The 27,989-nt window shown below is 39.2% G+C and overlaps 2 protein-coding genes across 4 annotated transcripts in view; both read left to right on the forward strand.

Moving 5' to 3' along the window:
* Window positions 1-12,370, forward strand: part of LOC122872435 (sodium/potassium-transporting ATPase subunit alpha-1) — a 28,650-nt gene extending 16,280 nt beyond the window's left edge. For 2 of the 3 annotated variants that reach the window (XM_044188659.1, XM_044188658.1), the window contains exons 6-23: window positions 89-202; window positions 637-771; window positions 1,576-1,693; window positions 1,798-2,066; window positions 2,175-2,483; window positions 5,066-5,200; window positions 5,669-5,864; window positions 5,994-6,169; window positions 6,437-6,573; window positions 6,853-7,003; window positions 8,650-8,818; window positions 8,976-9,130; window positions 9,542-9,665; window positions 10,679-10,824; window positions 10,913-11,043; window positions 11,333-11,434; window positions 11,603-11,694; window positions 12,005-12,370. In XM_044188659.1, the coding sequence (XP_044044594.1) occupies window positions 89-202; window positions 637-771; window positions 1,576-1,693; window positions 1,798-2,066; window positions 2,175-2,483; window positions 5,066-5,200; window positions 5,669-5,864; window positions 5,994-6,169; window positions 6,437-6,573; window positions 6,853-7,003; window positions 8,650-8,818; window positions 8,976-9,130; window positions 9,542-9,665; window positions 10,679-10,824; window positions 10,913-11,043; window positions 11,333-11,434; window positions 11,603-11,694; window positions 12,005-12,033 (2,688 nt within the window). In that variant the 3' untranslated portion in view covers window positions 12,034-12,370. The remainder of the gene's footprint in view (window positions 1-88; window positions 203-636; window positions 772-1,575; window positions 1,694-1,797; window positions 2,067-2,174; window positions 2,484-5,065; window positions 5,201-5,668; window positions 5,865-5,993; window positions 6,170-6,436; window positions 6,574-6,852; window positions 7,004-8,649; window positions 8,819-8,975; window positions 9,131-9,541; window positions 9,666-10,678; window positions 10,825-10,912; window positions 11,044-11,332; window positions 11,435-11,602; window positions 11,695-12,004) is intronic. The other variant, XM_044188660.1, reaches the window with a different exon arrangement.
* A 2,473-nt stretch (window positions 12,371-14,843) lies between these two features.
* The window catches only part of ccdc28a (coiled-coil domain containing 28A), a 214,863-nt gene continuing 201,717 nt past the window's right edge, over window positions 14,844-27,989 (forward strand). The window contains exons 1-3 of the mRNA XM_044188576.1: window positions 14,844-14,978; window positions 16,015-16,080; window positions 27,339-27,455. The gene's annotated coding sequence lies outside the window, so the exon portion shown is untranslated. The remainder of the gene's footprint in view (window positions 14,979-16,014; window positions 16,081-27,338; window positions 27,456-27,989) is intronic.

Below are 27,989 nucleotides of genomic sequence, written 5' to 3' on the forward strand. Positions count from 1 at the left end.
AAACAGCAGATAATGTTAGAAGCCGGCTCCTAATTGAAATGTTGGATTAAAATGTTTTCTTGTGGAAATGTATTTTTGACGTTCACAGTTGTACCTGGGTGTCGTGCTTTCTGCTGTCGTCATCATCACTGGTTGCTTTTCCTACTACCAAGAAGCCAAGAGCTCCAAGATCATGGACTCCTTCAAGAACCTGGTCCCACAGGTACCTTGTATACCTTTTATTCATTTTAATCTATTTATCTTACATTTTTATCTAATACATTTTTATTTCTGTAACTGCATCAATGTTTGATCCACATCGACTGTTTTGCACATTCATAAATGTACTAAGATCACAAGAAATTACTGAAAAACATGAAATAACAGCACTTCTTTGAAAAAACATCAGTATTGTCACCATGTCAACTCTTGATTGTAGAATGTTCATTCAAGGTCTTGCCCACTTTGCGGTACAAAAACAATAGAGTCCTCTTAACATCTGAATCTCATTAGCCCTGTTGAATAATTTAGAAAAATTGAGCTTTGCTTGCAAGATGTGGAAGTGAAGACAGCTAAAACAGACAGAAAAGAAAGCCATCAGTCTCTTTCTCCTCTGTCTTACATAAGTGTGTGTCTCCGTCACATCTTGTCTCATAGCAAGCCTTGGTTGTCCGTGACGGTGAGAAGAATAGCATCAACGCTGAAGAGGTGGTGGTTGGTGATTTAGTGGAGGTGAAAGGTGGTGACAGGATCCCTGCTGATCTGCGAATCATCTCCGCCCATGGCTGCAAGGTGGGTGACCTCGACACAAGTTATTTAGTTCTGTCTAGGACTCATATTTAAAGAATTTAACCTGAAAAGTCTCTCCATTAAAACATTAAATGGGTACCTTGACTTTTTGAATTTCAGTCTGCTGCTGTGCTTTAGTTGGCACTTGAAAAACATTTGTATTTGTCAGTGAACCTTTTGCAGTTTGTGGCATGAACTTGTTTTTGAAATCAAAAGCTTTCCCTCATAAAACCTCAGCAAACTGCTAGATGTGAGCAATTAGCTCTAACTAACTTGTTAGTTACTGTCAAACACTTTTTTGTTCATATTTCTAACCTTTAATTATCAGAATGCGCCATGTGACTGAAGAAGAGGTTGAAGCACCAAATTGCCCTCTTAGACATTTCCTTTGAAGTCACTATTTTAATAAATGGACTCATGCTTTTTCATGTGACTAGCAATAGTCTTATTATGGGAACTGAAAGCAAGTCTGTGACACATTTTGGGCCCTGAACTAAACACTTGACCCAATTATGCCCAGTGCTTTCCCATCAACCTCTGCATCATTCATTTTATATCTTGTTACCTGCCTTTGCATCATTTAGCTGTTATGGACCCCAAGAGTGTCATTTGACCCGAATCTGCCATCTGCCCCTCAGAAGCTGTTTTAACCAAAGATAAAATTGACATTTGAGGAGAAATTTCGTTTTCTTTCCAGAGAAAGGAACTTTGTGGCAGCCATCTTCTTTTCTTTCCTAAGGCGGATGTAGCCACATTGTTTTTCTTGTTTTTTTTCCCATCAATCACAGTTGATGTTTAATTTCTCAGGTGGACAACTCCTCTCTTACCGGTGAATCAGAGCCCCAGACTCGTGCTCCTGACTTCTCCAATGAGAACCCACTGGAGACCAGAAACATTGCTTTCTTCTCCACCAACTGTGTTGAAGGTATGATGACGGCATACATCAAAGCCATTCAGAGACAGTGCTACATTTTATCTGTACTTCAGAGACTCTTGACCACAAAAATGATCTAATCATCCTTGCCACAGGAACTGCCCGTGGTGTCGTGATCAGCACTGGAGACCGTACAGTCATGGGTCGTATTGCCACGCTAGCCTCTGGACTCGAAGTTGGACGCACCCCTATCTCCATCGAGATCGAGCACTTCATCCACATCATCACTGGCGTGGCCGTCTTCCTTGGCGTGTCCTTTTTTGTCCTCTCCCTCATCCTCGGATACTCCTGGCTGGAGGCCGTCATCTTCCTCATCGGTATCATTGTCGCCAACGTGCCTGAAGGTCTCCTGGCTACTGTGACTGTGAGTTCTCTCTCTTTTTTCTTTTTTTTCTTTTTTTGTATTAAATGTCCAATTATGGATCCCAAAAACACCTTAGCCACTAACTGATCCAGGCAATCCCATCTCTAGGTGTGTCTGACCCTGACTGCTAAGCGTATGGCCAAGAAGAACTGCCTGGTGAAGAACTTGGAAGCTGTCGAGACTTTGGGCTCCACCTCCACCATCTGCTCCGACAAGACCGGCACCCTGACCCAGAACAGGATGACCGTGGCCCACATGTGGTTTGACAACCAGATCCACGAGGCTGACACCACAGAGAACCAGAGCGGGACCTCCTTCGACAGGAGCTCGGCCACTTGGGCTGCTCTGGCCAGAATCGCCGGACTCTGCAACCGCGCTGTCTTCCTGGCAGAGCAGAGTAACCTTCCCATCCTCAAGGTGGGTATTTTACCCTCCTTTCCTCTGCACTTGCATTTCTCTTTCACTGTTTACTTGAATAAATAATACCACATATTAAGTCTGAGACAACAACTGTCAGAATAGAGGTTTTTTACATGCATTGTGTGATGTTATTGGGAAAATAATTAGCTCTTAGAACTAAAAACAGAAGTCTGTATTATCTTTCATCCTTTGTTCAACAACAAGAAAGCTTTTTCTGTTGTTCTAGGCCTTTAGTTTGTGTGCTCATTATGTGGGCAGGATTTAGTAATTCTGTACTGCTGACTCATTTTCCAATTTGAATGTGCCCTTTTCCAAGCGTTTTTAAAATTACAGTACCAAACAAGTGCTCCTCTTCCCTATTGTTCTTTTTTCCTGATATGGCTTCATTTAATTTCTAGTAATGCCAACACCTGTTGAAGTGTAGTGTTTGTTCAAATCTGATAAGAGACAAGAGACTGAAACATGATATTTAAGTAAGTAACTAACTAAAATTTTACTTCACCTCACTTTTTGTGTAAGTAAATATAAACTATAATAATACTGCAGCTATTGTGCTTTATTTATTCATTTTTTCAAAAGAGGTTTTTTGTTTGTTTTTGGACAAATTTGTGAAAAGAACATCTAAGCTTCATTCCTCTGTGTTGGCGTTTCCAATGGGCGGAATTGCTAGGAGACATGCTGTCAACATCCATGGTGCGCTACTGACTGAAGCACATAATAACCCTTTAAAGTCATCTTACATTGATACAAGCCCCTTTTCAACAAGCCCACATAACGCTGGCTATCAACCATTAGTCATTTGAGCTGTCTGCCCCTTTACAACATTCATCATTTGGGAGGACCCATGGTGTTAAGTTTGTATTCCTCTCAGAAAGTGGAAGCCAGCAAGCTAGGCTACCTTGCCAATATTAGCATTATCTCCCAATTGATGTTATTTCTACACCTGCTGAGTCGCTGGCAGCTCCCACAAACTTTGTTTTTGTCCTGTAAAAGAGGGGTTTAGCTAGGGTTAGCTATCTCTCTTTCCTGGGTCCAGTTGTGGTGACGGCAAATGACCAGACTGTCAAAACCCACAGCAACAAGTTGTCCTGTGATTTAGCACCACGTGCATTACCCCGTGAAATTCAAAAATTACGAGAAGTCACAGATGAGACTGAATAATGGCTGAGGTGAGCTAACCAGCTGGTAAACTGCCTTTGTAGCTGTCGGAATTGTTGTGATTACAAAGCATTTTTAGTGCACACACAGATATTGCATGAATCAAAATCAGTACCAATACTGTCAGCCAGAACCAAATATCCACGCCTCCTAGAAAGCACTGTGGCTCCCCTTTATAAGACAATTTTGGGGGGGTCTCTAAAATGTTGACAATATGCTGCTTTTGCCATGCATTTCTATTTTTCTGTATTTTCATAATCATGGATCATGCGTACAATTAGGCTATTGATGTATGATTTATGGATGAGGGCGATTCATCAATAATTAAATCTAATAAAACTACCGGCATGCATGCTATTCTTACCATCACCACTATTTTTGTTGGTATTTACAATGCTCATGCATGTGTGTGTTGTTATAGGCTGGGTTGTTGATATGTGACCCCTGCATTTCATGTGTCAATTGAACCGAGAAATGATTGTGCTCATCTGTATGTAATGGGTAACTTGAACCGTTGTTTATAGTACATCACTCTGCAGCGTATACTGTGCCCTGCTTTAGTTGGCCATATTGTATCATGCTTGTTTGATTTTGATACCTGTGTGGAGGTTTGATGTGGTCATTAACTGATTATTATACATCAGATGACACAAAGCAAATAGGCCCACATGCTTTTAGCTATGAATGTTTCTTTGCAACAAGAGTCCACCCACCCGAAAGTGAGCTCCCCGAAAGCCACAGTGTGGTTCGCTCACTGGTTGTGACCACATAATTATTACTTATTCCTAACCCCCCCAAAACACACACCGGCAAACCCACACAGATGTAGGTATGCCTCTTGGCTCCCAGACTTTCCTTGGAGCACAGTTTCTTGTTTCCACCCTGTGTTAATAACCTTTTAACGTGTACGTGTGTGTCTGAGTTTGCACATGCATCTGTGTGTGTTCATCACCTGTAAATGTCTGGCTGGCATCATGGCTCTAATTACCACTCTTTGTCTCTCACTGCTCATTATTTTCCCTCAGTCACTGTTACAAGAGTGAGAGGAGGGTAAACATGGGGTTGGCGTTCATCAAGGCCAGTAATTATGTTGGAAAAACGAAGATAATTAGCATTTTTCTTTTATGGCCAGCTTCCCAAACTGAGCTCTCTAGCATTTTTTTTTTTATATTATTTTTTTGCCTTGTAGGTGGACACAAAAATGTGTGTAGTTTGTGGACTAGACAGATTTTGTAACAGGGCACTGATGGACCATTGAGTAATTCAAACCTATTGAGGATATTTGTTATTCAGACTCACCGACTATATATAAAGACCAATATTTCACAAAACCAACTGAAAAGTTGGCTATTGTGGCTTATGACCGGTGAACTTTGTGCCTGTGATTAATGTGTTCTCCCTTCTCCATCTTCTTGCTCCAGAGAGATGTGGCTGGTGACGCCTCTGAGTCGGCTCTGCTGAAATGTATTGAGCTGTGCTGCGGATCAGTCCAGGAAATGAGAGAGAAATCCCCCAAAATATCTGAGATCCCATTCAACTCTACCAACAAATACCAGGTATGGAAAGAGTAGCTAGCTTGCAGCTTAATGTTTTTGTTTTTTAATCATTAGGATATGAAAACCAGTTGTTTGTCATGTTGTTTTCAGGTGCCAGAAATGTTAATTCCACTAAATGTTTTCATTGTTTGAAAATGTCATGGGCTTACTGAAATATTAAATGTCAGGTTAAATCCACAAGGTAAAAATGATCTTGGTATAAGAAAAATAAATCTTTGTGTGACCTTTAGTAACATTATGTTTTTTTGCTAATTGTTAAAAATGGACTCCTTACAGAATCTGTCTGCTCATTCCCCAATAAGCGTTTTGGAAAAGCTTTAAGTTCAATTTTGAGTTTTTGGTCATTTTTTTCAGTTAATCATCCTTTCTCTTCCCTCTTTGTACACAAGTTGCAGTTGAAAATTAAGCAGCATTAAAACCTGAATGCTCAAACTGACCTGTTTTTTATTTTTTCTTACATGCTCCTAGCTTTCCATTCATAAAAATGGCACACCTGAAGAAGAGTCCAAGCACCTACTGGTGATGAAAGGAGCCCCAGAGAGAATTTTGGACCGCTGCTCCTCTATCATGATCCAGGGCAAAGAGCAGCCTCTGGACGACGAGATGAAAGACGCCTTCCAGAACGCTTACCTGGAACTGGGAGGTCTGGGAGAGAGAGTGCTGGGTAAGGATGGACAGCTGCTGGGATTGAGTTGAGATGACTGAATTGATCAGCAGAGCAGAAACTCAAATGACCACTCAGAAAATCACTTCATTGGGCTATTTTTCGCTTCCTAAACTGTGTCCCATCCAGGTTTCTGCCATTTCAACTTGCCCGATGACCAGTTCCCAGAGGGCTTTGCTTTTGACACTGAGGAGGTGAACTTCCCCACTGAGAACCTGTGCTTCATTGGCCTCATGTCCATGATCGACCCTCCTCGTGCTGCTGTGCCCGACGCTGTGGGCAAATGCAGGAGCGCTGGAATCAAGGTAAAGTCCATATTAAAATGAAAATGACTTTAATTAACATATAGCTATTTCAGTCAACCTACTTACATGGAAAGGTTATGTTTAAATATGAATATACAATCTGTACAGTTGTATGCAGTCCAAGTGGCGTGATTAATGCTAAATCTTTACTTCATAATGGTTGTGTAAGTGACAATATAATGGAATTTGAGTATAATGCTCAGACTTGATAAAATTGTTCCTCTTTGATTCATAAAACTCATCAGCACAATCTTCCCCTTCTCTTAGGTCATCATGGTAACAGGTGATCATCCAATCACAGCTAAGGCTATCGCTAAGGGTGTGGGCATCATCTCTGAAGGCAACGAGACTGTTGAGGACATCGCTGCGCGTCTGAACATCCCAATCAACGAAGTTAACCCAAGGTATACTGCGAAACCCTGAGTGCATAAGTGCAGATATAGGACAAATGTGTTTGAGTTGTGATGGGGGGAAAAAAATCTGAACTGCACCTGGAGTAGCTCCTGGTCATGTTCTGGGCCCCATTTTGTTCTGAATGTGTTTGATTCAGATCTACAGCATGTTTTCTAACCCAAGGCTTTAAATATTCCTTAATAAACCATTCTAATTATTTTGGTATTGTGCAACTTAGTCTATCTGTGTGAATAAGTTTAAGTAACGTAATGGCTTTGTATTTCCCCCAGAGATGCCAAGGCCTGTGTAGTCCATGGTGGAGACCTGAAAGATCTGTCCGCAGAGCAGCTTGACGACATCCTGAAGTACCACACTGAGATTGTTTTCGCCAGAACCTCCCCACAGCAGAAACTGATCATTGTGGAGGGCTGCCAGAGACAGGTAGAAACAAAACAAATGAGGAGGTGTGTGTGTCAGGGAGAAGATTTTCCTACTCTTATGAGACTCTGCAGTGTTTGTACTGCTGTTTTAACAGTTTGGCAAACACAGCATGTGCCTGCGCCTTATTATGTAAATGCACATGGGAATATTTGATATCCCTATCCCCTAATGCTTATTTATGATTCTTGCTTTGGTCTGATGACTAAGTTGGCAGAATAATCAAGCATAACATCTGTCAAGCTGTGACCTCACACATGAATATTCATGAGGGCATCAGTAGGCAGAGCAAAGTGTTGTGTGGATCAAGGGCCACCAAAAACATTCTATTGCTCTGATATAGCGTCAGTTTTGTCTCTTGGCTTTTATATTTAAGGAAACCCTGGCCACATAATATATTTCTGCAGAAATAGCTGAAAATAACCAAATTTAATTGGATTCAGTGTAGTGGTCTTCCTATTAAATTCACACGTTACAGGAGATGTGCTGTAACCGGTGATCCAAGTACAGCCGAAAGTCCTAACATAATGTATTCCAGTGCGTCCCACATGCTTCCTGGAGGAGTGGGAGGGGGGTTAATTATGACTTATTATTGACATTTCATCGTATGAGCCCAATAACTTCAATTCAATTCAGTTCCTCAGTGACTAAGCCACATAGTCTGTCCAAGCTGTTTGCAGTGCAGCATTAGCTGACTGTCGAGGTTATATTTCAAATGTCTCTCCATTCAGCGCAGATTTGCTGCATCAGGTAGAATGAATTACGGTCCTTGTAGTTTATTGGAGCACATTTTAAGTGCATGGCAGCAATAAATACTTATTTGAAAACTACATTTCTGAGAACTGCCACCTTCATTCTTCACACCATTTTTAATAAATCTTAAAAAATTTACTTGGTGAGCTGTTTACTGAGTTGAGTGGGAGGCCCAAATATTAAAATTTGGTGGGAAACGAATAATCCATATCACTGTCTAATAGTATTGTGACAAATATTTGAAACAGTTACTTCTTTCTTTAAAGGAAATCCCACAGGATTTTTATCTGTAGTCTGCATGCAGTACATCCACTGATTAGATCCAAGCATTCACATTTTTGCCCAGAATACACTGTTTCTCAACTGATCTCATCTGTCTCTTATTCCCTTTTATCACATTTGTGCTGTCAAATAAAGCAGAATTGCCCCAAAACCTTTTGAAAACTGAGGCCTTTCTTTCACACAACAGGAAATTATTGTCTAACTTTAGAAAATGGAAATGTCACTCAACAGTAAGAATGGTGACTATTCTCTGAAAAAGGAAGTGACACCTGTTACTTCAGTTGAGTATTTTTTTATACACACACAGATCAGTTGACTTTTCATCTCAGCTCAGAAGTCAAACAAAACATTTGTTTTGCTGAGAAAATGTGACATTCTTTACTCCTCTGTATTTCTGTTAAGAAATAGATTTTATAAATGTGTCTCTCAGATTATTTTAAGGCAACCCACACTCAAAGGATACCACTACTATTGGTTGCTGAACAAATAAAACCTTTCATCTCTATTGTGCAATATGTTAACACAGAAATTTTCCCTCTCTATTTTTTTTGTATAATTTCCACTCACAAACATTAATATTGCCGTCAACATTTCTCTCTTTCTTCTCTCTGCAGGGAGCCATTGTGGCTGTGACAGGTGATGGTGTGAACGACTCTCCGGCTCTGAAGAAGGCTGACATTGGTGTTGCCATGGGTATTGCTGGATCTGACGTCTCCAAGCAGGCCGCTGACATGATCCTGCTGGACGACAACTTTGCCTCCATTGTTACTGGAGTGGAAGAAGGTAACAGATTGTACTCAACAGGGTTCTTTAAAGCTTTTTGAGATGAAGGACTTAAAAAATGCTAATAATTCCACTGGATTTTTAATGTTCTTATTTAGCTGAAGGGTTAAAATTATTAAAACAATGACTGTATACACTTGCTTTATGTTCTCATCAGGCCGTCTGATCTTTGACAACTTGAAGAAATCCATTGCCTACACTCTGACCAGTAACATCCCTGAGATCACCCCCTTCCTCCTCTTCATCATCGCCAACATCCCTCTGCCCCTGGGAACCGTCACCATCCTCTGTATTGACCTGGGAACTGACATGGTAAAGATAGCGATACCTAAAATCAAGACAATGTTGTACATACAGTATTCCGTACACATACTGAGGTGTGAAAACTTAATAAATATGAATTTACTCACTTTATATAATAAAATAATTGTCAATGACAACTTTTGTGCCTTTAACAGTTCAAAATTTTGCATGAGAGCAACCTTCATCTTAGCAGTGTAATTCAAAACAGAAAACAAAAACATAAAGAATACATTTTTTCCCATATATGGTTAGTCGGGGAATTGATGTGGATCATTATTGGGTTGTATGACAGGGTTTTGTGCACCACATATGTTCTTAACTTTGTCATTAGTGATGACTAATCTCTGGAAAAGTAGCATATTTTTCAGATTCTCGGCGTGTCAACTTGCTCATTGATTGGTGCTGTGTCCTCTCTCCCAGGTCCCTGCCATCTCCCTGGCTTACGAAGCAGCTGAGAGCGACATCATGAAGAGACAGCCCAGAAACCCCAAAACAGACAAACTGGTGAATGAAAGGCTCATCAGCATTGCCTACGGACAGATCGGTAAACAGACACTCCGTGCCACCTTGATTAGAAATCCATATCGACCAAGTACACAGCTGAAATCAAACCCCTCACCATGAGTTTGCTATCCATGGCTCCTTGGTAGATTTTTCTGGAAAGGCAGCTCAGTATCTGGGTGGTCCAAGATAACTAGAAGAGTGGCATGCACCATAAATAGGCTTATACTGATAGAGAACTGGAGTGTGTGTGTTTGAGTGATGATAGAGCAGTGCCTCTGGCTTTTGATTTTCCCCTCTTCGGTAACGAAGCCAAGAATAGGCGTGACCCTCCTAAACTACCTTATAAGAGCAGAATACAAGCAAACAAATCTTATTTTTGGTACTGATTTTTCTCAGTTGCAATGGGAACATTTTTTGTTGAGACATTGCTGTTGCCCTTTTCAGTTTCCATTACAAAGTAATGTTTCACAAAGGAGAGGCCCACCCATTAATTGTCTTAATAAGGTCACGTCACTCACCCTAAAAAAAGAACATCATTTTGACCAGGCTGTACTTTTGAATTCAAATATTTTTTAGGGTTTAGATTAAGGGGATTAACCCTCTTGATACAACTGTCTGTTTCGATTAATTCTCCTTCTATGTATCTTTGCATCTTGCCAAACATTTAAAATAATCAAATTGTATCTTTATGGTTTATTCATCTCATAACAATTTCAACATTTAATTTACTAAAAGACTCATAAATGGGGACAACCCAATCTCATTTATTTATTTACTCAGTTATTCATCGAATGAAATATGGTTTAGTCCTCAAAATTCCCCAAAAGACTGACTAATCAAATTTACTGACTCATTCAGTCATTTATTTTTTCATTCATCTTGTTTTTCCCAAAAGAGAACATGGCCAGTTTGTTTGCTTAATCGTTTGATTCCTGTCATTAATCAAAAGATTATACAATATCAGATTGATTATGCGACCCACTCAGATATAGTTTGGTGTCTTTTGGATTGCTTAACTTAATGTTTTCATCCAATCACATCTCTCTCCTGCAGGTATGATCCAGGCACTGGCAGGTTTCTTCACCTACTTTGTGATCTTGGCTGAAAATGGCTTCCTGCCCTCGACCCTGCTGGGCATCAGAGTGTCCTGGGATAATAAATACATTAATGATCTGGAGGACAGCTATGGACAGCAGTGGGTCAGTAACGTTTATCACAAGTAAAGGTTATTATTTGGCCATCACCACGTGGTATGACCTGTTTCTGATGTGCGTGTTTCTCTGTCAGACTTACGAGCAGAGGAAGATTGTGGAGTTCACTTGCCACACAGCCTTCTTTGCCAGCATCGTCATCGTCCAGTGGGCTGATCTGATCATCTGTAAGACCAGGAGGAACTCTGTCTTCCAACAGGGAATGAAGTGAGTGCAAAAACACCCACTGTTTGTTTAAAGCACACCAGTATCCTCTACCAACTCTGAACTGAGTAAGGCTGAGTTGTGGATGTTTCATCAGAAAATACACCAAGTCTCTCCTATGCTACTGAAACAGCTGCATCTTGAATATCATGCCTCCTTTCCCATATTCTACTAGCTGCTGTGCTTTTCATGGAGGAACTCCATCATAGCTATTTTCAGTCACTCATATTAGTTTGTTTGGGTCTTTGGTTTCATTTTCTCATAGTCTTAATTGGTCCCCTGTGTGTTTCAGGAACAAGATCCTGATCTTTGGGCTGTTTGAGGAGACCGCCCTGGCTGCCTTCCTCTCGTACTGCCCAGGCATGGACGTCGCCCTCAGAATGTACCCTCTCAAGTGAGTAAAGTGCAGAAACCAGTCTCACAATCCACCGTTAAGCCATGTACATATCTGGTCAACTCTGTAATCGTGCTTACTCCACCTACCACATGTTGTTCATCCACGCCCGGGGGCACTGGATCAGTTTCTCATCTCTTTTTTTTTTTTTTTGTGTGTGTTTTCCAGGCCCAACTGGTGGTTCTGCGCCTTCCCCTACTCCCTGCTCATCTTTATCTATGATGAAATCCGTAAGCTGATCCTCAGACGCAGCCCAGGAGGTGAGTCCAGAATCTGTGCTTTTATTATCTTCTCTTGTATTTTCCTACTTCTCTCTCCCTCTTCACTGTTGTTTTTTCTGCACACTTTTGCCTCTTTCTCCATCTCTGCTTCTTTCTCTCTTGTTCTTCCTCTCCACCTCCCTCTGCCTTGTGGATACTTTTTATGCTTGGTGAGGGAGGAGAAATGTAGGTCTTATTCCTCTCTCTTTTAAGTGTTCTCTGTCATCCTCCAGTCTAAAGTATATCCTATCTGCCCAAGGAGTTGCCTCTAAATCCCGTGTTTGTTTGTTTTCTATCCCTGTGTGTCCAGGTTGGGTGGAACGGGAGACCTACTATTAAAGAGCCATCAGCCTGTCAGTCCAGTCAGCTCGCATCTTCTCCACTCCCGTCTTTGCATGAATATTGTCTTGCTGCTCGGAATAAAATTTTAACCTCCTGTGAAAAAAAAAAAAATTGGAACATGTTTTTATATTAGGGAATGCTTGATACTACTATTAGACAAATACTGAGGTGGAACTTGCTGATGATGTTGATAAATGATAATGCTAATAATGACATGAACACTGAACATTGACATGACTATGCGTGCCTTGTTTCTGAAACAGGACCAATTTTATACATGTTTTTAACAGTTATAAACGTTCAATAAAAATGCGCTCGAGTCAGGTCCCACAAACGTTTCCTGTGCTCATTTATTGTGTTTGTGTGAGTGTGTGTCCTGTAACTGAACGGCCAAAGGTTTGATTTCCAAAGCTAAAGAAGAAGCAACAGCTCTGCATCCTGTTGAAGTTCCTTTTAAGCAAAACTCCAGTCATTGTCGCCATATTTTGCCTTATTATTGGCATTTCCTTTTAAAATTAAAGTCCTTTTTTTGTGAAATTATCTAATGGAGTATTTGATACTAAAGTACCAACAATATGTATAAACAAAATCATTTGAGAAGCAAGCACATCACCTTAGCAGAGCTTTTATTCGCAAAGATAATCAACCATACACTTTGTCATGTGTGAAGATGCATAGGTTATTCAAAATAAGGCAACGCTGTCTTGAATTTGGAAGTTGAAGTAATATGAATATTGAAATGATCCATTGGATGTCTTTATGTACATTGTTTTTATTGTTTGAATTGAACTGATTGGAGCTATTGCTTTCAGTACTTTATGTATTTCCTCTGGTTAATAGCATGGTGATCAACACCACAGTAACACTGCCTTTTAGCTCCGTATGGGAGAAAAAAACTTGATGTATGTTTTTCCCACCTATCTTTTCAGCATGTGGGATGACCCTAATTAGAATTAAACACAGGAAAAATCCATTCTTAGTCCTAAATAAACAATCCTACTCAAATACAGAGGATTATGGACCCACATCCTCATTTTCATTCTCTTGCTGTTTTTCAAAGGATACATCAGTAACTCCAAAGGAAAATCTGTCCACACTTAACTCTACAACATTCAAGATACATTGACAAAACCTTTAATGCAGAGATTTTGTGGTTAGTGAAACCGTTTTTAAGACTTCAACAAGTGGTCTTTTACCTTCTGGATTTCAATTTTGTATCCATAACTTTTTGGTGTACTGTATTTTAAGCTTTTAGTCATTTTTCTGTTAAATATTTAATCTATATTTCCATGCAATAAACACAGGGACATTAAATATCACTTACCTCTTTTTGTGATTAAATCTCCTTTTCAATTAAACTCAGTAACTTGTTTGCCTGCAGCCTGATACCTGATAATGGGACTCATTTCCTCAAAATAATATGACAACATACTTTATAAACCCCTAATCTGTTTATATGCAGCAATGGATTAATGGGAAAGGGATGACGAGTGTTAAAAAGTAGTACCCTCATAAATTTTAAGTTTTTATCAACCTCTAATCTGTAAGAGCCTACATTAAAACCATGCCGCCATCTTGGCGAGGTCGACCCACAGGGCAAGTTTTTTATCAGCAGAACAAGGGGAAGAAAGGCTTATCAGCCAGCTGCTTTCAGCTGCCCGTTGATATCATTCCTGCTGTAGACACAGTGTGTGCTTACCGCACCTCTATAAACCGTTTTTAAGCTGTGGAGCACAAATGTGATCAGGTCCTGTATGGATCAAAGCACTGTGGTGTTTACATTTTGTGTAATTCTCATGAAAACCAATATTTTCCTTATTCTTATACTGTTGGAAAATAGATTTACTCGACAGTTGACACGCGACTGAGTAAAATATGGTTTGTACTGTGTTCATATTAGCAATGCTAATGATATATTGGTTTGGTGGCATTTTTATATTTGGTTTAATTTTGTGTCATGCCAAAACCAAGCAAATCAAAAGTAAATACAGACTCATATACAGCTTGAATATGAAGTCATCCTGACAGGTTAGACATTACAAAGTTAGTCAAAATCTATCCTGCAACTTTAGACAGATGGATGGATAGATAAATTATTTCTAACCTCACGTGACCTTTGCAAAAGCAGTTCTGTCTCTGAGTTGTTAATGCCATGGTGGGTGTTTTAGTTTACCAAGAGGCACAGGGATGTCTAATCCAATATCCATTATGCTTAAAGATGGGAGTTTCAAGCAGCTACTGTATTTGGTCTCTGTCCTCCCACACACTGCTTGCTGAGTCTTGACATACACACACACACACACACACACACACACACACACACACACACACACAAACAGAAAAGGAGACATTTAAGACTTTAAGAAGATGAGAGCAAAAACTCAGCAGCTCAGCATCCTCCTGTCTTAAAAATGGACAGTTTTAGACAAAGATAGAGAAGGAGATTCATTTGTGATCTCTCTGATGGGCAAAAATAAAGAGCAAGAGATGACTGAAAATGTTTTTACCCAAAGCTGTAGTGACAAACAAAGAGCTAACTGATTTAGGCTGATTTAATTACATCTAGGCTTTTTGGCTGCAGAGTTACAATTCTTCTACTTCTTCTAAATCACATAACATTAATGCTAGCTACTACTGCTAACACTTACCAATGACAAAATATCTGATCATATATTGTTTATATCAGCAGATTAAACTGGTTAATAAATTAATATTTACCCATAAAAATGTTGGAAGACTCCATCCACAATCCAACACCCCCCTCATGGTGGAGCAAATGGTTTGGTCTGCACCTACACAGGTTTGGCGATGGCTAATTCCGCATGAATGTGATGTAATGTTGAAGCTTTGCCCCAAAATTGTAGTAAGAAGTGGTGCCAAGATGAAAAGAAAGGAAGGAAAGAGAAACTAACTAATGACAAAGTTTTTTATCAGAAGAAAAGGTGAGTTTGCCAGTGTTTTAAGACTGCTGTAAGCTTAGATATGTGCTAGCTGTAGACTATAAATGACTATAAATCTTAGTTTACAGGTATTTTAATTGACCTTTGTCATGGCGGACATTGTAATTTGTCCAATTGTGGAGGAAGTAAATTATTAAGATTAAGTAAAAGTAGTGATACCACACTATAAAAATACTCAAGTTCAAGTAACCTAAAAGTCAATTTTATAATGTTACTTAGTAGAAGTAGCCTAAATATGTATTATTAGCAAAATGTACTAAAGTATCAATGTAAAAGTACTCATGCTGAAAAATGGCCCCTGTGAGTATATTTTATATTGCATTATGGGATTAATGCTACTAATACAGTCATGTGTAAGCAATTTAAAGTTGTAGCCAGTCGAAGTGGAGCTATTTGTAAGTATTTTTTTTATCTTGTTGGGTAGTGTATAACACTGCATAGTATTTTATAAGCTCATCATGTTTTAAATGTAAAATATTGATCTGAAAAGTATTCAATAACTATAGTTGTCAGATAAATGTAGTGGAGTAAAAAGTACAATATTTTCCTCTGATATGTAGTGGAGTAGAGGTATAAAGTGGCAGAAAATTGAAACACTCAAGTAAAGTACCTCAAATATTTAGTTAAGTACTTAAGAGTCAATGCACCTAGTATAGGTACATCCCACCAGTGGCACTTAACAATAAAACCGCAGGTGTAACTAATTAGCTGTGTTCAATTTAGGTGTGCCAGAGAAGCAGCATACACAATGAATTTAATGCAGTATGTTTAATACAATTTTATTAGTAACACCTGTGTATGACAAGGTATAATGTCCACCTTCAGAAAGGTCCCTGAAATAAAATCACACATGCTAAATTCTGTCCAAGTAGTTGTTTAGACTGAAGTGGAGAGGGGAAGAGGTGAATACAGTGTGTTTTGTATTAACATTAAACTTTGTACCAAGTGATATGAGATTTTAGTATAATTTTTAAACTGCAAGACTGTAACATTGTGATGTACATCCTCCTCATTTTAGAAACTGGTACAGAGTGAAGCAGCGATTTCCCACCACCTGATGATGTTACTGAAGACATGGCACAAGGTGAGCTCATATAACATGCAGGTAAAAGTGGCTGCTAAAAGTTATTTCCAACAATTAGGGTAGACCTGAACACTACCGGTCACCACTCTTTAGCTTTTATATCATTTTGTATGGCTTATTTTCCATATAAATTTTGACTTGCCATTGAACAAGCACAGGCGTGAGTAATAATGTTAACAATGAGTGAACAATTAACTCACACAGTGCCAGCACCAAGTTAAAAAAAGAGCTACCCAGTTCTTTATTTATTGCAAACAGATTGCACTTCTTCTACAAATATATAATGCATCACTTTGGGTCAGCAGATTTTCCCGGGAAAACAGCTACCAGACATTAAGTGTTGAACTGCAAGCATAAAAATGCACCATTCATATAGTGACAGTGGGTAGGACAGGACACATAGGGCAAGTTTATTTGTGGCGCACATTTCATACACAAAGGCAATTCAAAGTGCTTTACATAATGCAAAAAACATTAAAAGAAAATGCAGCACAAATCACTGAAATGCAGTTTAAAACGTTAATTACAGGAAACACTAAATTAAGATTCCCAAAATGAGGATAAACCAGTGCGTGTTTCTCTAGCTTTGTGGACATTTTCGACACCGCACATCATCATACTTGGTAAACAACCAAATGTCGACACCTGTCTCTCATCCCAGTGAAACATCCTCATATAGCATGAGGCTGTGTGTCCTGGGAGCTCATTAAAGGGAAAATCTTTGGATGTATTTGATGTCTTACAAATATAGCTCTACACTTTCAGTATTTCCATGTACAGCATGTGCCACAGCACAGCAACATACAGTATACTTGCCACATTGTCTCTTTTTTTAGAAGCATTTATTTTTACTTAAATCACAAAGTAACTGATGAGAATCACAGCTAACGAAAGTAGCACAAAACCATCTTCCGTGCATACAGACCCAAGAATTTAAATACTCATGACCACCGTTTGAATGCAAGAATATTTCACATCATAAAGTTTATTATCATCAGACAAAATAACCCATTGAATTTGCTTTTCCAAGATACCTGTACTTGCTGAATATTGCTTAAGCTTCCACTTGAAAGTGGAATCTCCAGAAGTATGTCAGCTATTTTAAAACGAAGAGCAGAAACTTAACATAGATTTCAACATGTCATTTACTAACATAAGTTGTGAATTAACAGGCTAACTGAATTTATAATCAGACTGATATGCACTAAATATGTGCATTTTTTTATGTTTGGTTTTATGTTTGATGTTCTTAACCCATTAGAGCATCACCAGCACTACAAGCAACTGAAAATATAGGATTAAAAATTAAGAGCCCTGACTGTGTTGCAGTAACCATAAAATGAGAGCAAAATGCTGTTTTTTAAAAAAAAAAGAAAACATCAGATTAAAAAGGACAAATGGATTTAATTTAATTCTCCTGCGTGGAGCTAAGAGCAATGTCTTAGTCCTATCACATCAGGGTAAAAAAAAGGATACATTACATAAGGCTAATTTCCAATGTGATTATAATGTGGTTAACAGTAAGGCATATGACCTGTTTACAGTATACTTAAAATGTGTGGAAAAGGCTGAAAGTGTCCTAATAAAGGCAGACTTGCCTTAAAGTAGAAAGGACACACACATCCATAAATATAAACACTCTTGGTTCACACAAAGGGACAGGGACAGACTGTGAGGCTCCACAGTGCGTTGCATGTGTTTCTGTGTCAGCGAACACTTCAGCTCTGTCAAGATATCGCACGTCTCCCGACTGACCCCAGTGACAGCTCTGCACCTCTGATCTCTAGTGTGTGTCTGTGTATATGTGTGTGTATGTTAACCCATTGCTCTATAGTGCATGTACATGTGTGCTGACAATGCAATGTTAGCTCCGCTCACATCTCTGTCTCTGAGGACTCTGTTTGCTCAGAGAGGGTTAGTTTGTGGTGACAGATGTCATATAAGCTGTCGAGAGAGAGAGAGTATGACAGAGACACAGAAAAAGAGAAGAGAGTAGCCTTCAAGCATTTCGTCTTTCTCTTTGTTTGTGCCTGGATGAAAACTAGTGAGTTTTTGATAGATCAGACAGTTGGTCACCTTACCAGTCAACATCAAAATCATCCTGGTGTTTTGTGGTAAATCATTGGCTCAGCTGTCCAGTGCACACTTAACTGCCTCGTAACGGGTCGTGCTTTACGCGTATAACCGCAACCCAAAGCATAATTTTAGGCTTAAGGCTGTGTTCAGAATGACTTGAGCCATGCCTAAAAAAAAAAAAAAAAAAAAAAAAAAAAAAAAAAAAAACACAGCCTTCTCAATCATAGTCTTTGTCAATGCAGCTCCATCGGGCAAGGTGCTGCATTGGCCAATCAAATGCATGCAAGGGTACATTCCTGGTAAATTGCGTTACGCTGTATTTCTACTGTTTACCTCATGATTATCGTGATGAAAGATAAAATAAATGCAGCTGTGATAACTTTCCAGAGTTGCAAAATGTGGAACTGATTCTATTTTAATCAATGCAGCTGTCTACACAGAGTATACACATATACACATACAGAGTACTACCCAGACTGTGAAAAGTTGTATAATTTCTTCCTTGGCTCTGAAGGAGCTTGATCAAGCCTGAGAAAGCTTTATGACAATGTCACTATTATCTCACCTTGGTCCTGGAGAGTACACATTTTTAACAGAAATTGTGCATTACAAACTGATGGAGAAAAGTGTCAGGTGTGTTGTGTGATAAAAGAGTATCAGCAAGAATGAAAGGAAAGGTGTTCAAGACAGTGGTGAGACCAGCGATGTTGTATAGCTTAGAGACAGTGGCACTGAAGAAAAGACAAGAGGCAGAGCTGGAGGTAGCAGAGCTTAAGATGTTGAGGTTCTCTCTGGGAGTGACGAGGACGGACAGGAACAGGAATGAGGACATCAGAGGGACAGCTCATGTTAGATGTTTCGGAGATAAAGTCAGAGAGGCCAGATTGAGGTGGTTTGGACATGTTCAGAGGAGAGACTGTGAATATATTGGTAGAAGGATGCTGAGGTTGGAGCTGCTAGAGGAAGACCAAAGAGGAGATTTATGGATGTAGTGAGAGAGGACATGAAGTTAATTGGTGTGAGTGAAGAGGATGCAGAGGACAGGGTTAGATGGAGGCACATGATTCGCTGTGGCGACCCCTGAAAGGGAACAGCTGAAAGGGAACAGCTGAAAGGAAAAGAAGAAATGCATTACATACTGGGGGCATTGAGTTTAAAAGACAGGGTCATTTACCAGGCTGGGTCTAACCAAAGATGCTATCGAATTGCATTATGGGAAGTGTAGGATCCACTGATTTTGGTGCTTGAGCTATTCTGGAGACCACAAGTCAGGATATCTCACCCACTGCTGTATCAATTTTTACTATTCATTTTTAGTCTGCCTCTCGCAAGTTCCCGAACTTTATGGAAGTGCACTACTACCCTTTCCGTTTATTTCTGCATCATTTAGCATTTTCTACATGTGTAAGAATAGCAGAGAGAGACTGAAAAGGGCCAACTCAAAGTTTAGTATCCTCCAGTCCTGTCATACAGTGTGTACCTCCATACTAACTCTTCACTGACCTTGTCAACCCAGTAAAAAGAGAATTTCTCATTATATCCAGACACAAAAGCTTGAATATGACTGTGCCTGTTGCCGTGTTTAGGAAGGGCTTGTTCTGCCTGTTTTGCAGGTACAAAAATAAATCTTGGAAGGAACTCTCCATGGTGCTTTTCAGTGCAAACTACAGTTAAATCATATTAAAATGCTTTTATTAATTTTTTTTTATGTCCTGAATAGGTTGTGTGGATATTCATAAGGTTGGTGAGTATTAGCTATCTGAATTTATATTGTATCAGTTATTACCTACCTGTCTACCATTTAATGAAATCATGAGGTCAGCTGTGCCATGTCAAAGTCACACTTCGGCCTTTGTACCTCTATGTTGTGCGACCAGTCTGGTTAGAGGCTTTTCCTGTGTTGCATGCAGTCAGTCCTCTCATTCTGTCTCTCTCTCTCCATTGTGTAATATATTTTGTAATGTTATAAACATAATCATATAAAGAGGAAACTTATCCTGGCTGAGCTCTGAGATTCAATATCATTGAACCATGTTAATATAATCACATCCGCATTACCACATGTGACTGGTCAGCAGAATGTGCCACATAAATAACGGGCGAGCAGGTGTAAGGAGCAGTTTAGTTTTGTACAAATAATACACCAACAACACATACTTAGTCTGCTTGAGACATTTAAAAATGAAATGTTCCTCTTAAAAATAACTCTAGATATCTTTATTTGACAGGGACATGGTGCATCCTATAAAACAGAACAAAATGTGACTAATCCTTTAAACATAATGTCCCAACACCCCTCCCATCCTGGAACAGGGAGCACAATCCTGTGCTGTAGCTTTCTTTCTGAAAGTTTTGTGACAATAGTTTTTATTTTCAGCATTTGGTGATCCATTTGTTATATCCTGTAAATGAATGTTGTTACCAAGTAAAGTAACTCTTGCTTACAGGTTGAAATTATGCTTACAGGGCCTGACATTGATGGTAGTAAAAGGTGTATGTGTCTATTTGCTATAAAGAAATACTGTAGTATTAGAAGTAATTATGAAATGTTTAAAATCACAATTTCATCTGGCTTTTCAGAAAAACATCCAAATATCAGGATAGTAGGATCCTCTTAGTGCTTTTCAACTGATCACATAACTGTTTCAAGACAAAGAAACCTCATGGAACTAAGTCAGGAATCTGATTTCTGGTTTAAAGGAATAGTTTTATATTTTGGGAAATACAATTTGATACCACTCTCATATTTGCCCATTCAATATGAAGTTACAGCCAGCAGCCGGTTAGTTTAGCTTAGCATAAAGACTGGAAACGGGGTGAAAACAGCTAGCCTGGCTCTGTCCAAAGGTAACAAAATCCACCTACCTGCATCTCTAAAGCTCGCTAATTAACATCTCATGGTGACGACAAGACTCTAGGAAGCTGAGCATAACGTGACAGTGAGTCTGCGTTTATCTTTCCAGACAGTCTAACTTATGTCATCTCTGCTGCTGTATCTGTACTTGGTACTGACTGAGATAAAACTCTCCTCTCCTTTTTATAAAGCCACGATGAGGCATAGTGAGACACACACACATACTCACTAGCACATCAATGTGTTGTCTGTATGACTTTCATTGTACGTCTTTTTCCACATTTGTGCTACATATTTCTGCAAATCATTTATATCCACAAAGCATCTCTTTTTCAGAAGGAAGGCCCCTTTTGGATATCCACTATAGTTCAAGTTAAATATGTGGAAAATGGTCAAGGCCTGCTTACCTAGATTAACACATTCACACATCAAATATCTTACTGGCTAGATTTTATTAGATTGAGTCATTTTTACAAGCTTTGCCATGCAAGTGTTTGTCTCTAAGCAGAACTAATGTATGTTCCCTAGCAGGTAACAGATGGCCTAGAGGTTCACAAGATGATTGTTAGAATAATCATATTTCCATTGGGCCTGTTTATTATCATTTTCAGCCTGCTAGGAGTTAAGGAAAGTCCTCTGCAGGCTGGAACTGCCCTAATATACTGAATTGATTGATAAAGCAGTGAACTGCTCAGTAGATTTAGCTGAGATGGCTACGTATCCCACTTCAAGCATCAATGAAGCAAATGACAGCAGAAACAAATTATTACATGTGTGCCTTTTAGCATCTTTGTCCCAAATATCTCTATAAATCCACATATTGCCTTCTTATACTGACAGTTGACTTTGTATCCCATGTGTGCAACATGTTAAATGACTCCTGGTGAAACTGAGCTACTGAAAATATCAAAGTACAAAGTAGTTACTGGGAAAATTCCAGTTTGGTCAGCTCCTGGAAAGTGAACCTGCTTGAGATACAGGGATGTTTAGACACACAATTGCCAGGTTATATGAAGCATGAATGGACATGAGCCCAAAATAATGGGACAATAAATAGACTTTTATGAGTTTATAGGTCTCATTCTCGTTCTAGCTACAGGCAGACCCTTGTAACGGCTGCTGCCCGCCATTTCTAAAAGGACCCAATGAGCCAGAAAATTTGTCCAAGAGCAAAGAAGGAGCCACTTGTCCCCGTGTTACTCTTTGTCTGACATTGTGTGTGTGTGTGTTTCGGAGTGGATGGGTTTCTGTGTTGTTCAGTTCAGTCTCCTGAGGGCTAAACCAAGTCACAGAAATGTTTTCCCTCTTTCCATCCCCTTGCACTCTTCCTCCTCCCTCCATCCACAGTGCTCTCATTCTTTCTCTCTCTCTCTCTTAGTACGAGGCAGGAGGCAGCCCTCAGGCAGAAGTTATTTCTCAGGCAACTGCAGCTGTCTACTCTCAGTGCAAGACACAAACTCACACACCAATGCTGAAACTTTACAGATGAATAAACCATGTCACCGCTAGAAATAATAACAGGAACTGCAGTAGCATGAAAAATCTCTCTAATGACGAAATTGACGGCTGCAGGAGTGTAATAATGTTGAGTTTAGGACTGAATTAGAGCAAACTGAGAGGACACAGATCTGCTTGGACAGTCTAGGAACTTACAAGATGACATTAACTAGCTTGCATTGCTTGCTCTTTCTCTATTTGTGTGCCAGTGTCATCACATTATTCATTTTTACCACTTTACAGTTAGTTTCCATATATTTCTCAGTATTCAGTTCTAAATCCAGCTGACTTGACTTTGAGGTTACATTAGTGACACTAGATGAGACTCGACTAGGTATGATGAATATATTTTCCCCTCAGGATCCCTGTCATGGTCTTGTGCACTGTCAAAAGACTCACAAAACCTTGAAATTTAATTGGACTGTTTCATTGTGTGGCATCATGACTAACACTTTACAGCACACTGAGCACTAATTAATTTGACTTTTCTGCTTGTAGAAAAAAAGGCTAATGGAGTACATTAAGAGGGGACTTCTTCCAACGCTTTGAAGACTGTAAGCCATTTGTTTCAGACTGGTGTCCATTAAAAACAAGGAAAAGTTTGCAATTTATACTAAACAGGAGTTTTTCTGTTGAACCCAGAAACATTTTGTATCTGGACTGGGTCTGTTAGCGGTATGACACAGAATCAGCACCCTTTTTTCTGTTTGAGCACTGAGCAGTAATCTACAAACAATTCTGTAATGATGTGGTGTGCATACCTGGAAATGTGGATGCCTGGAAGCTACTTTTGAAAATCTTGAAATCTATAAATAAGCTGCAACAGAATTAATACTGGCCTGCAGGAGCTCTATACCTGCACGATTATAGGTGCTGTTTCTTTTAATTTTCACTTTTTTATTTTGCCAATCAAGTTTTCATTTCAGTTTTTTATAGTGTGATTTCAACACATGATCCAAAACAAACCGTCTCACATTTTGCCTCCGGCAAAAACAAAAACAAAAAACTAGTTATGTTTAGTTATAACGGCTGAGGAGAAATTGACTGCACCCAGCAGGAATATAATAATGTAATTACAAATAAAACTTGTTAACTGTGATCTGCCACAAAGCCTAATAATAGGTGATCACATTGTGGATTCTTTAAAATTTTAAAAAATCAAATTACAAATGTGAAAACTGTGATTTAAAGTGTGTTTATTGATATGAATGGTGCGAGGGAGGAGAAGAGTAACGTGGATGAAAGACAAAAAGGAAAAGTGTGTGTGTGTGTGTGTGTGTGTGTGTAAAATGTGCAAACCCATGGAGGGAATTGAGGCTGGGTGGTTTGATTAGATTACAGCTAGCTTAGATCTACAGACAGTTAATTACCTGACCCAGTCTATGTGCGTGTGTCATTGTGTTAGTGCTGCTTCAGGGCTGAACAGAATCACTGAGTCCTGAGTGGGGCGAGCATCTGGTTTGAGAAGGATGTGTGTTTATAGTAGCATGCAAATGATAAGCATGCGTGTTATGTGCAACTGTGTGTTGGTGTGTGTGTGTGTGCGTGTGTTCTTGCAGCATGAACATAATCTTTGTGACAGCTTGGAGGGAAAATGTAGCCTCAGTGTATCTACCTTGAGCAGATTTTATGTTTTGTTTGTATTTTGTTTGTCATAAAACACGTTGTCTCATGTTGAAGTAGAAATCCTTTTTGTCTTCATCTTTTTCAGGACATCAAATATCAAAACTTTCATGAATGCTGTAGGATATAGTTCTATTGTGGCTTATCATTCAGCAGTCAAGAGTAAAAAATGTACTTTATGTGAAAGTGTTCCTCCTCATCAACCTTTGACCCCTGTAGATACTAGAGGCAAAGAATAACAATAACATATTGTTTGGATAGCACCTTTCATACAGGTTAGTGCAGTTCAAAGTGCTTTACAGATGACTGACAAGCTGATAGACGGTACAAATATAAACAAACTGTGACGAATGCATGCACACACAAATAGAAATGATAAAAATAAAATAAAACCAATCAAACAGATGAACGAGAAGACATGTTGAAACATGAAAACAATAAAATTAATAATTAAATGTTTTAAATAAAACCAGTCTAAAGAGGTAGTTTTATGTTAATATAAAATGAGGTTTACCCAAGAGATGCAAATGAGATTTGAACCTTTTTTGTTGTTTTTTTTTTTGCTGCCATATGAGCCACAATGAGTTAAAAACAGAGTCTGAGCTGGAGCCAATGAATGGCAGAGGACGAGAAGGTCTGTTGGAGAGAGTGTTTAGTCAAAAGCGTTGAATAGATTTTCAGGAAGTAGTTTGTTCTCCACTCTGCCAACGTCATCGTCTCTGGCTCGCACATTTTCCACTACCTTGGCCAACTCTTTCTCTACCACTCACTCATTCTCTCTCTCACACACACACACACACACACACACACACACACACACACAAGTGCATTCAACTAGGCAGAGATAGACAGGCTACAGTAACACACACACACATCAGGAGACGTGCAGAGTTTTTAAAGGAGGAAACCTAGTTCTAGCAAACTACCTCACTCTCTGTCTTCTGTTTAACTACAGCCACACACAAAGTTACATGCCTGCTCTTAGCTATGATCGGAAGCTCTGCAGGCCTCTGTGTGTGTGTGTGTGAGTAAGCCGAGCATTTAGCCACCAGTGATGCCGGTGGCACCAAAACAATACGGCCATTATTGGACTTGACAAAAAGCTAGGAGAAGAAGAAGAGCAGGAAAAACATAGAAACATAACTCACAGAATATACATGTTAGCTGTACCTGCCCTGTTCAAACATCTCACTGTGCAAAAAATATTTTGATATGATATAATTCAATATTAAGATTCACCCACACTGGCACAGTCTGTCTCCTGTTGGTCTACTTACCTGAGAACACGTAAACACAAAGGGTCATCCATGTGTACAGGTGGGAAGTAGGGTTGGGCGTCAGAGGTTTTGCCATGCCATTTATACTGAGGTAGCTATCCCTTTTTAATATTTCTGGGTATATAAGAAATGTTACAAATCAGTGAGCAGCACTGCTTTATGGTAATATTGAATTTTTGAATGATTTGTGTGATTAAGTACTTTTGCTTTGTCAGGTATGTGATTTGCTGCTTCAGCTAAAAACGTTGATTTTTCCACAAGATTTATCACACTAGAGCAATATCCATATGTAAAATTACATATGCCATGATAGAGGATTTTATCCATATATCACCCACTTCTTGCAGGCTGCAACTCATTACTTCAGTACAATAATTACCAATATTGCACTTAAATACAGTTTTGAGGGCGCTTTCACACACGTTTGCCCTGTTGGCACGGTTCGTTTGGGCTGGTGTGAAAGCTGTCGATCGAACCCTGGTATGGACCAAACAACTGGACCTTTTCAAGTGGTCTTGGCTTCCAAGCGGCCTTTGGTGAGGCTTTTTTGTGGTGTAAAAGCAAACGGACCAACCACAGGAGTTTTTGATAGATTTGTGATTTTAGCATGATTTCAAAAGCGAAACTACTAATATATCCCTTTGCTGTTCTGAAGCAATCTTATAATCGATCTGTATAAGCGGTATATATTTATGTAAATTTGGTAACCATGGTTACACGTGTGCATTTCAGCTTGTAGGTGCAGGGATTTTCAGACCGTCAAAAGCAGCTAAAACTGCAGTCTGCTGTGCCTGTATCCTACTCTGTATACTTTGGCAGTTCATTAATTCTATTAAAAAATGTCTGACAGTGACCACACAGTAATACCTCCAGGAATATTTCTGTACAGGATGGCTGGTTTTTCATCCTGTTAGTCATTATTCATAACATGCGGTTGATTTACAGTCTAATAATATTTATAATCAGTTATTTCTTTGAGAGCTCTTTGTGACACCAGAGAACATAAATATACTCATTAGAAGTATTAAAGTGCTGCATAAACATGCATTCAATCACTGGAGTTTTATTTTTCCATGTGGGTCCTGATTATGCAGGATGACAGTCCCCAAAACTGTCCAATCAATGAGTTACCTGTCAGTCTGTATGACTTCATGTTTACTCCTCTTGGTTTGTTTGTAAAAAGTCAGTGTGAACAGGAACCTGACCAGAACTAAAAGGCAACAATGTATTTTTTCCCCCTCGGTCTGCACCAAATTGAACTGAACTACAGGTGTGAAAGTTAGTGGTAATAGTTAACTTTTAGGATGCAGGACTTTTTCTTAATCAAGTATCTTTTCATTGTGGTAAAGCTCCTTTTTCTTGCTTTAAGGATTTGAAGACTTTTTCAACCCCTGTCTGTATCCCTTCTGATGCTCCATGCAAACATAAATGAATTTGTTGACTGATGGTACATTATACATGGAAAAATTAAATGTCTATTCTAGGCAGTGTATTTCTATGAAGGTGATTGGGTTCAACAGCAAGAGGAAACAGTTTGTCATCCTGGCAACCCTCTCCTGCACTTTCTCTCTCTCCCATTCTCTGTGGTCTTTGTACTTTGGGGTTCCCCTCAGTAATTATGCTAGTAACTATGCTGAGTGGTCCCAAAAACAACAGTCCACTGTGGCTGCATGTCAAAGCAGGAAACTAGCATTTCTGCTTAGTGGCCGCAGTGGCATGCAGAGACAAAGACAGCCCTGTTAAATCAACCATTTACTTCCCTGTGAGTATTTTAGAATTTTTGAAGCTACCTTACAGCTACTAAGCAGAATCTGGATGCAGCACTTGAGAGCTGTTTCATTTAAATCTGAAATGAATTATATCTTGAAAGAAAACATTAGCACAAAATAATACTGTAACAGTGATTGTACAACCCTGTTGTGTCTTTCCAGGAACTTTCCAAGTGTTCCCTGGAAGGAACAAACCCAGTTATCATCAACCAACGTGGGTGAAATAAGATTTAAGGAGCATTTCTAAATGTGGATGAGGGGGCAAGATCCATTGTGCCAGTAAGTGATAACACATCGCCGTAGGCCCTCGGGAACCATGCATCTCCAAGTACTCACTTTTATACTAATACAGAATAATTTCAGTGTCTAATACACATGTCACCGTTTTTGTTTTAAACTCTGATATTGTTTCACTTTTTGTTTTAAACTCTGATATTGTTTCACTTTTTGAGAGATTTCTCCAAGACAGATTTTATGAAAGAAAAAGATTGAGACCTACACTCTCCAAAGGTCACTGTTCGAGGAAATTTAGGAAAAGCTGGTTGATTTACCATTTGTTTTACAGTTCCACTTGGCTTGGCTTTATTTCAGCCACAATATAGTATAATGACAATGCTAAAAAGTAAAAGATAATAAAATAAAAGACAATCAAATAAAGGCAAAGTTTTATTTCAGGTCACCAATGATGTACATATTCAAGTACCTTTCACTTTGTTTTCGGTATTCTGTTTGCAGCTGTTGTGCAATTGGTTTTGAGGGTTAAGGTTTGGAAAACCCTTCTCGTTCCTGGTAGCAGGCTGGCAAACTCGGTTA

Source organism: Siniperca chuatsi, linkage group LG24 (genome assembly GCF_020085105.1).
Source record: "Siniperca chuatsi isolate FFG_IHB_CAS linkage group LG24, ASM2008510v1, whole genome shotgun sequence".
Taxonomy (NCBI): Eukaryota; Metazoa; Chordata; class Actinopteri; order Centrarchiformes; family Sinipercidae; genus Siniperca; species Siniperca chuatsi.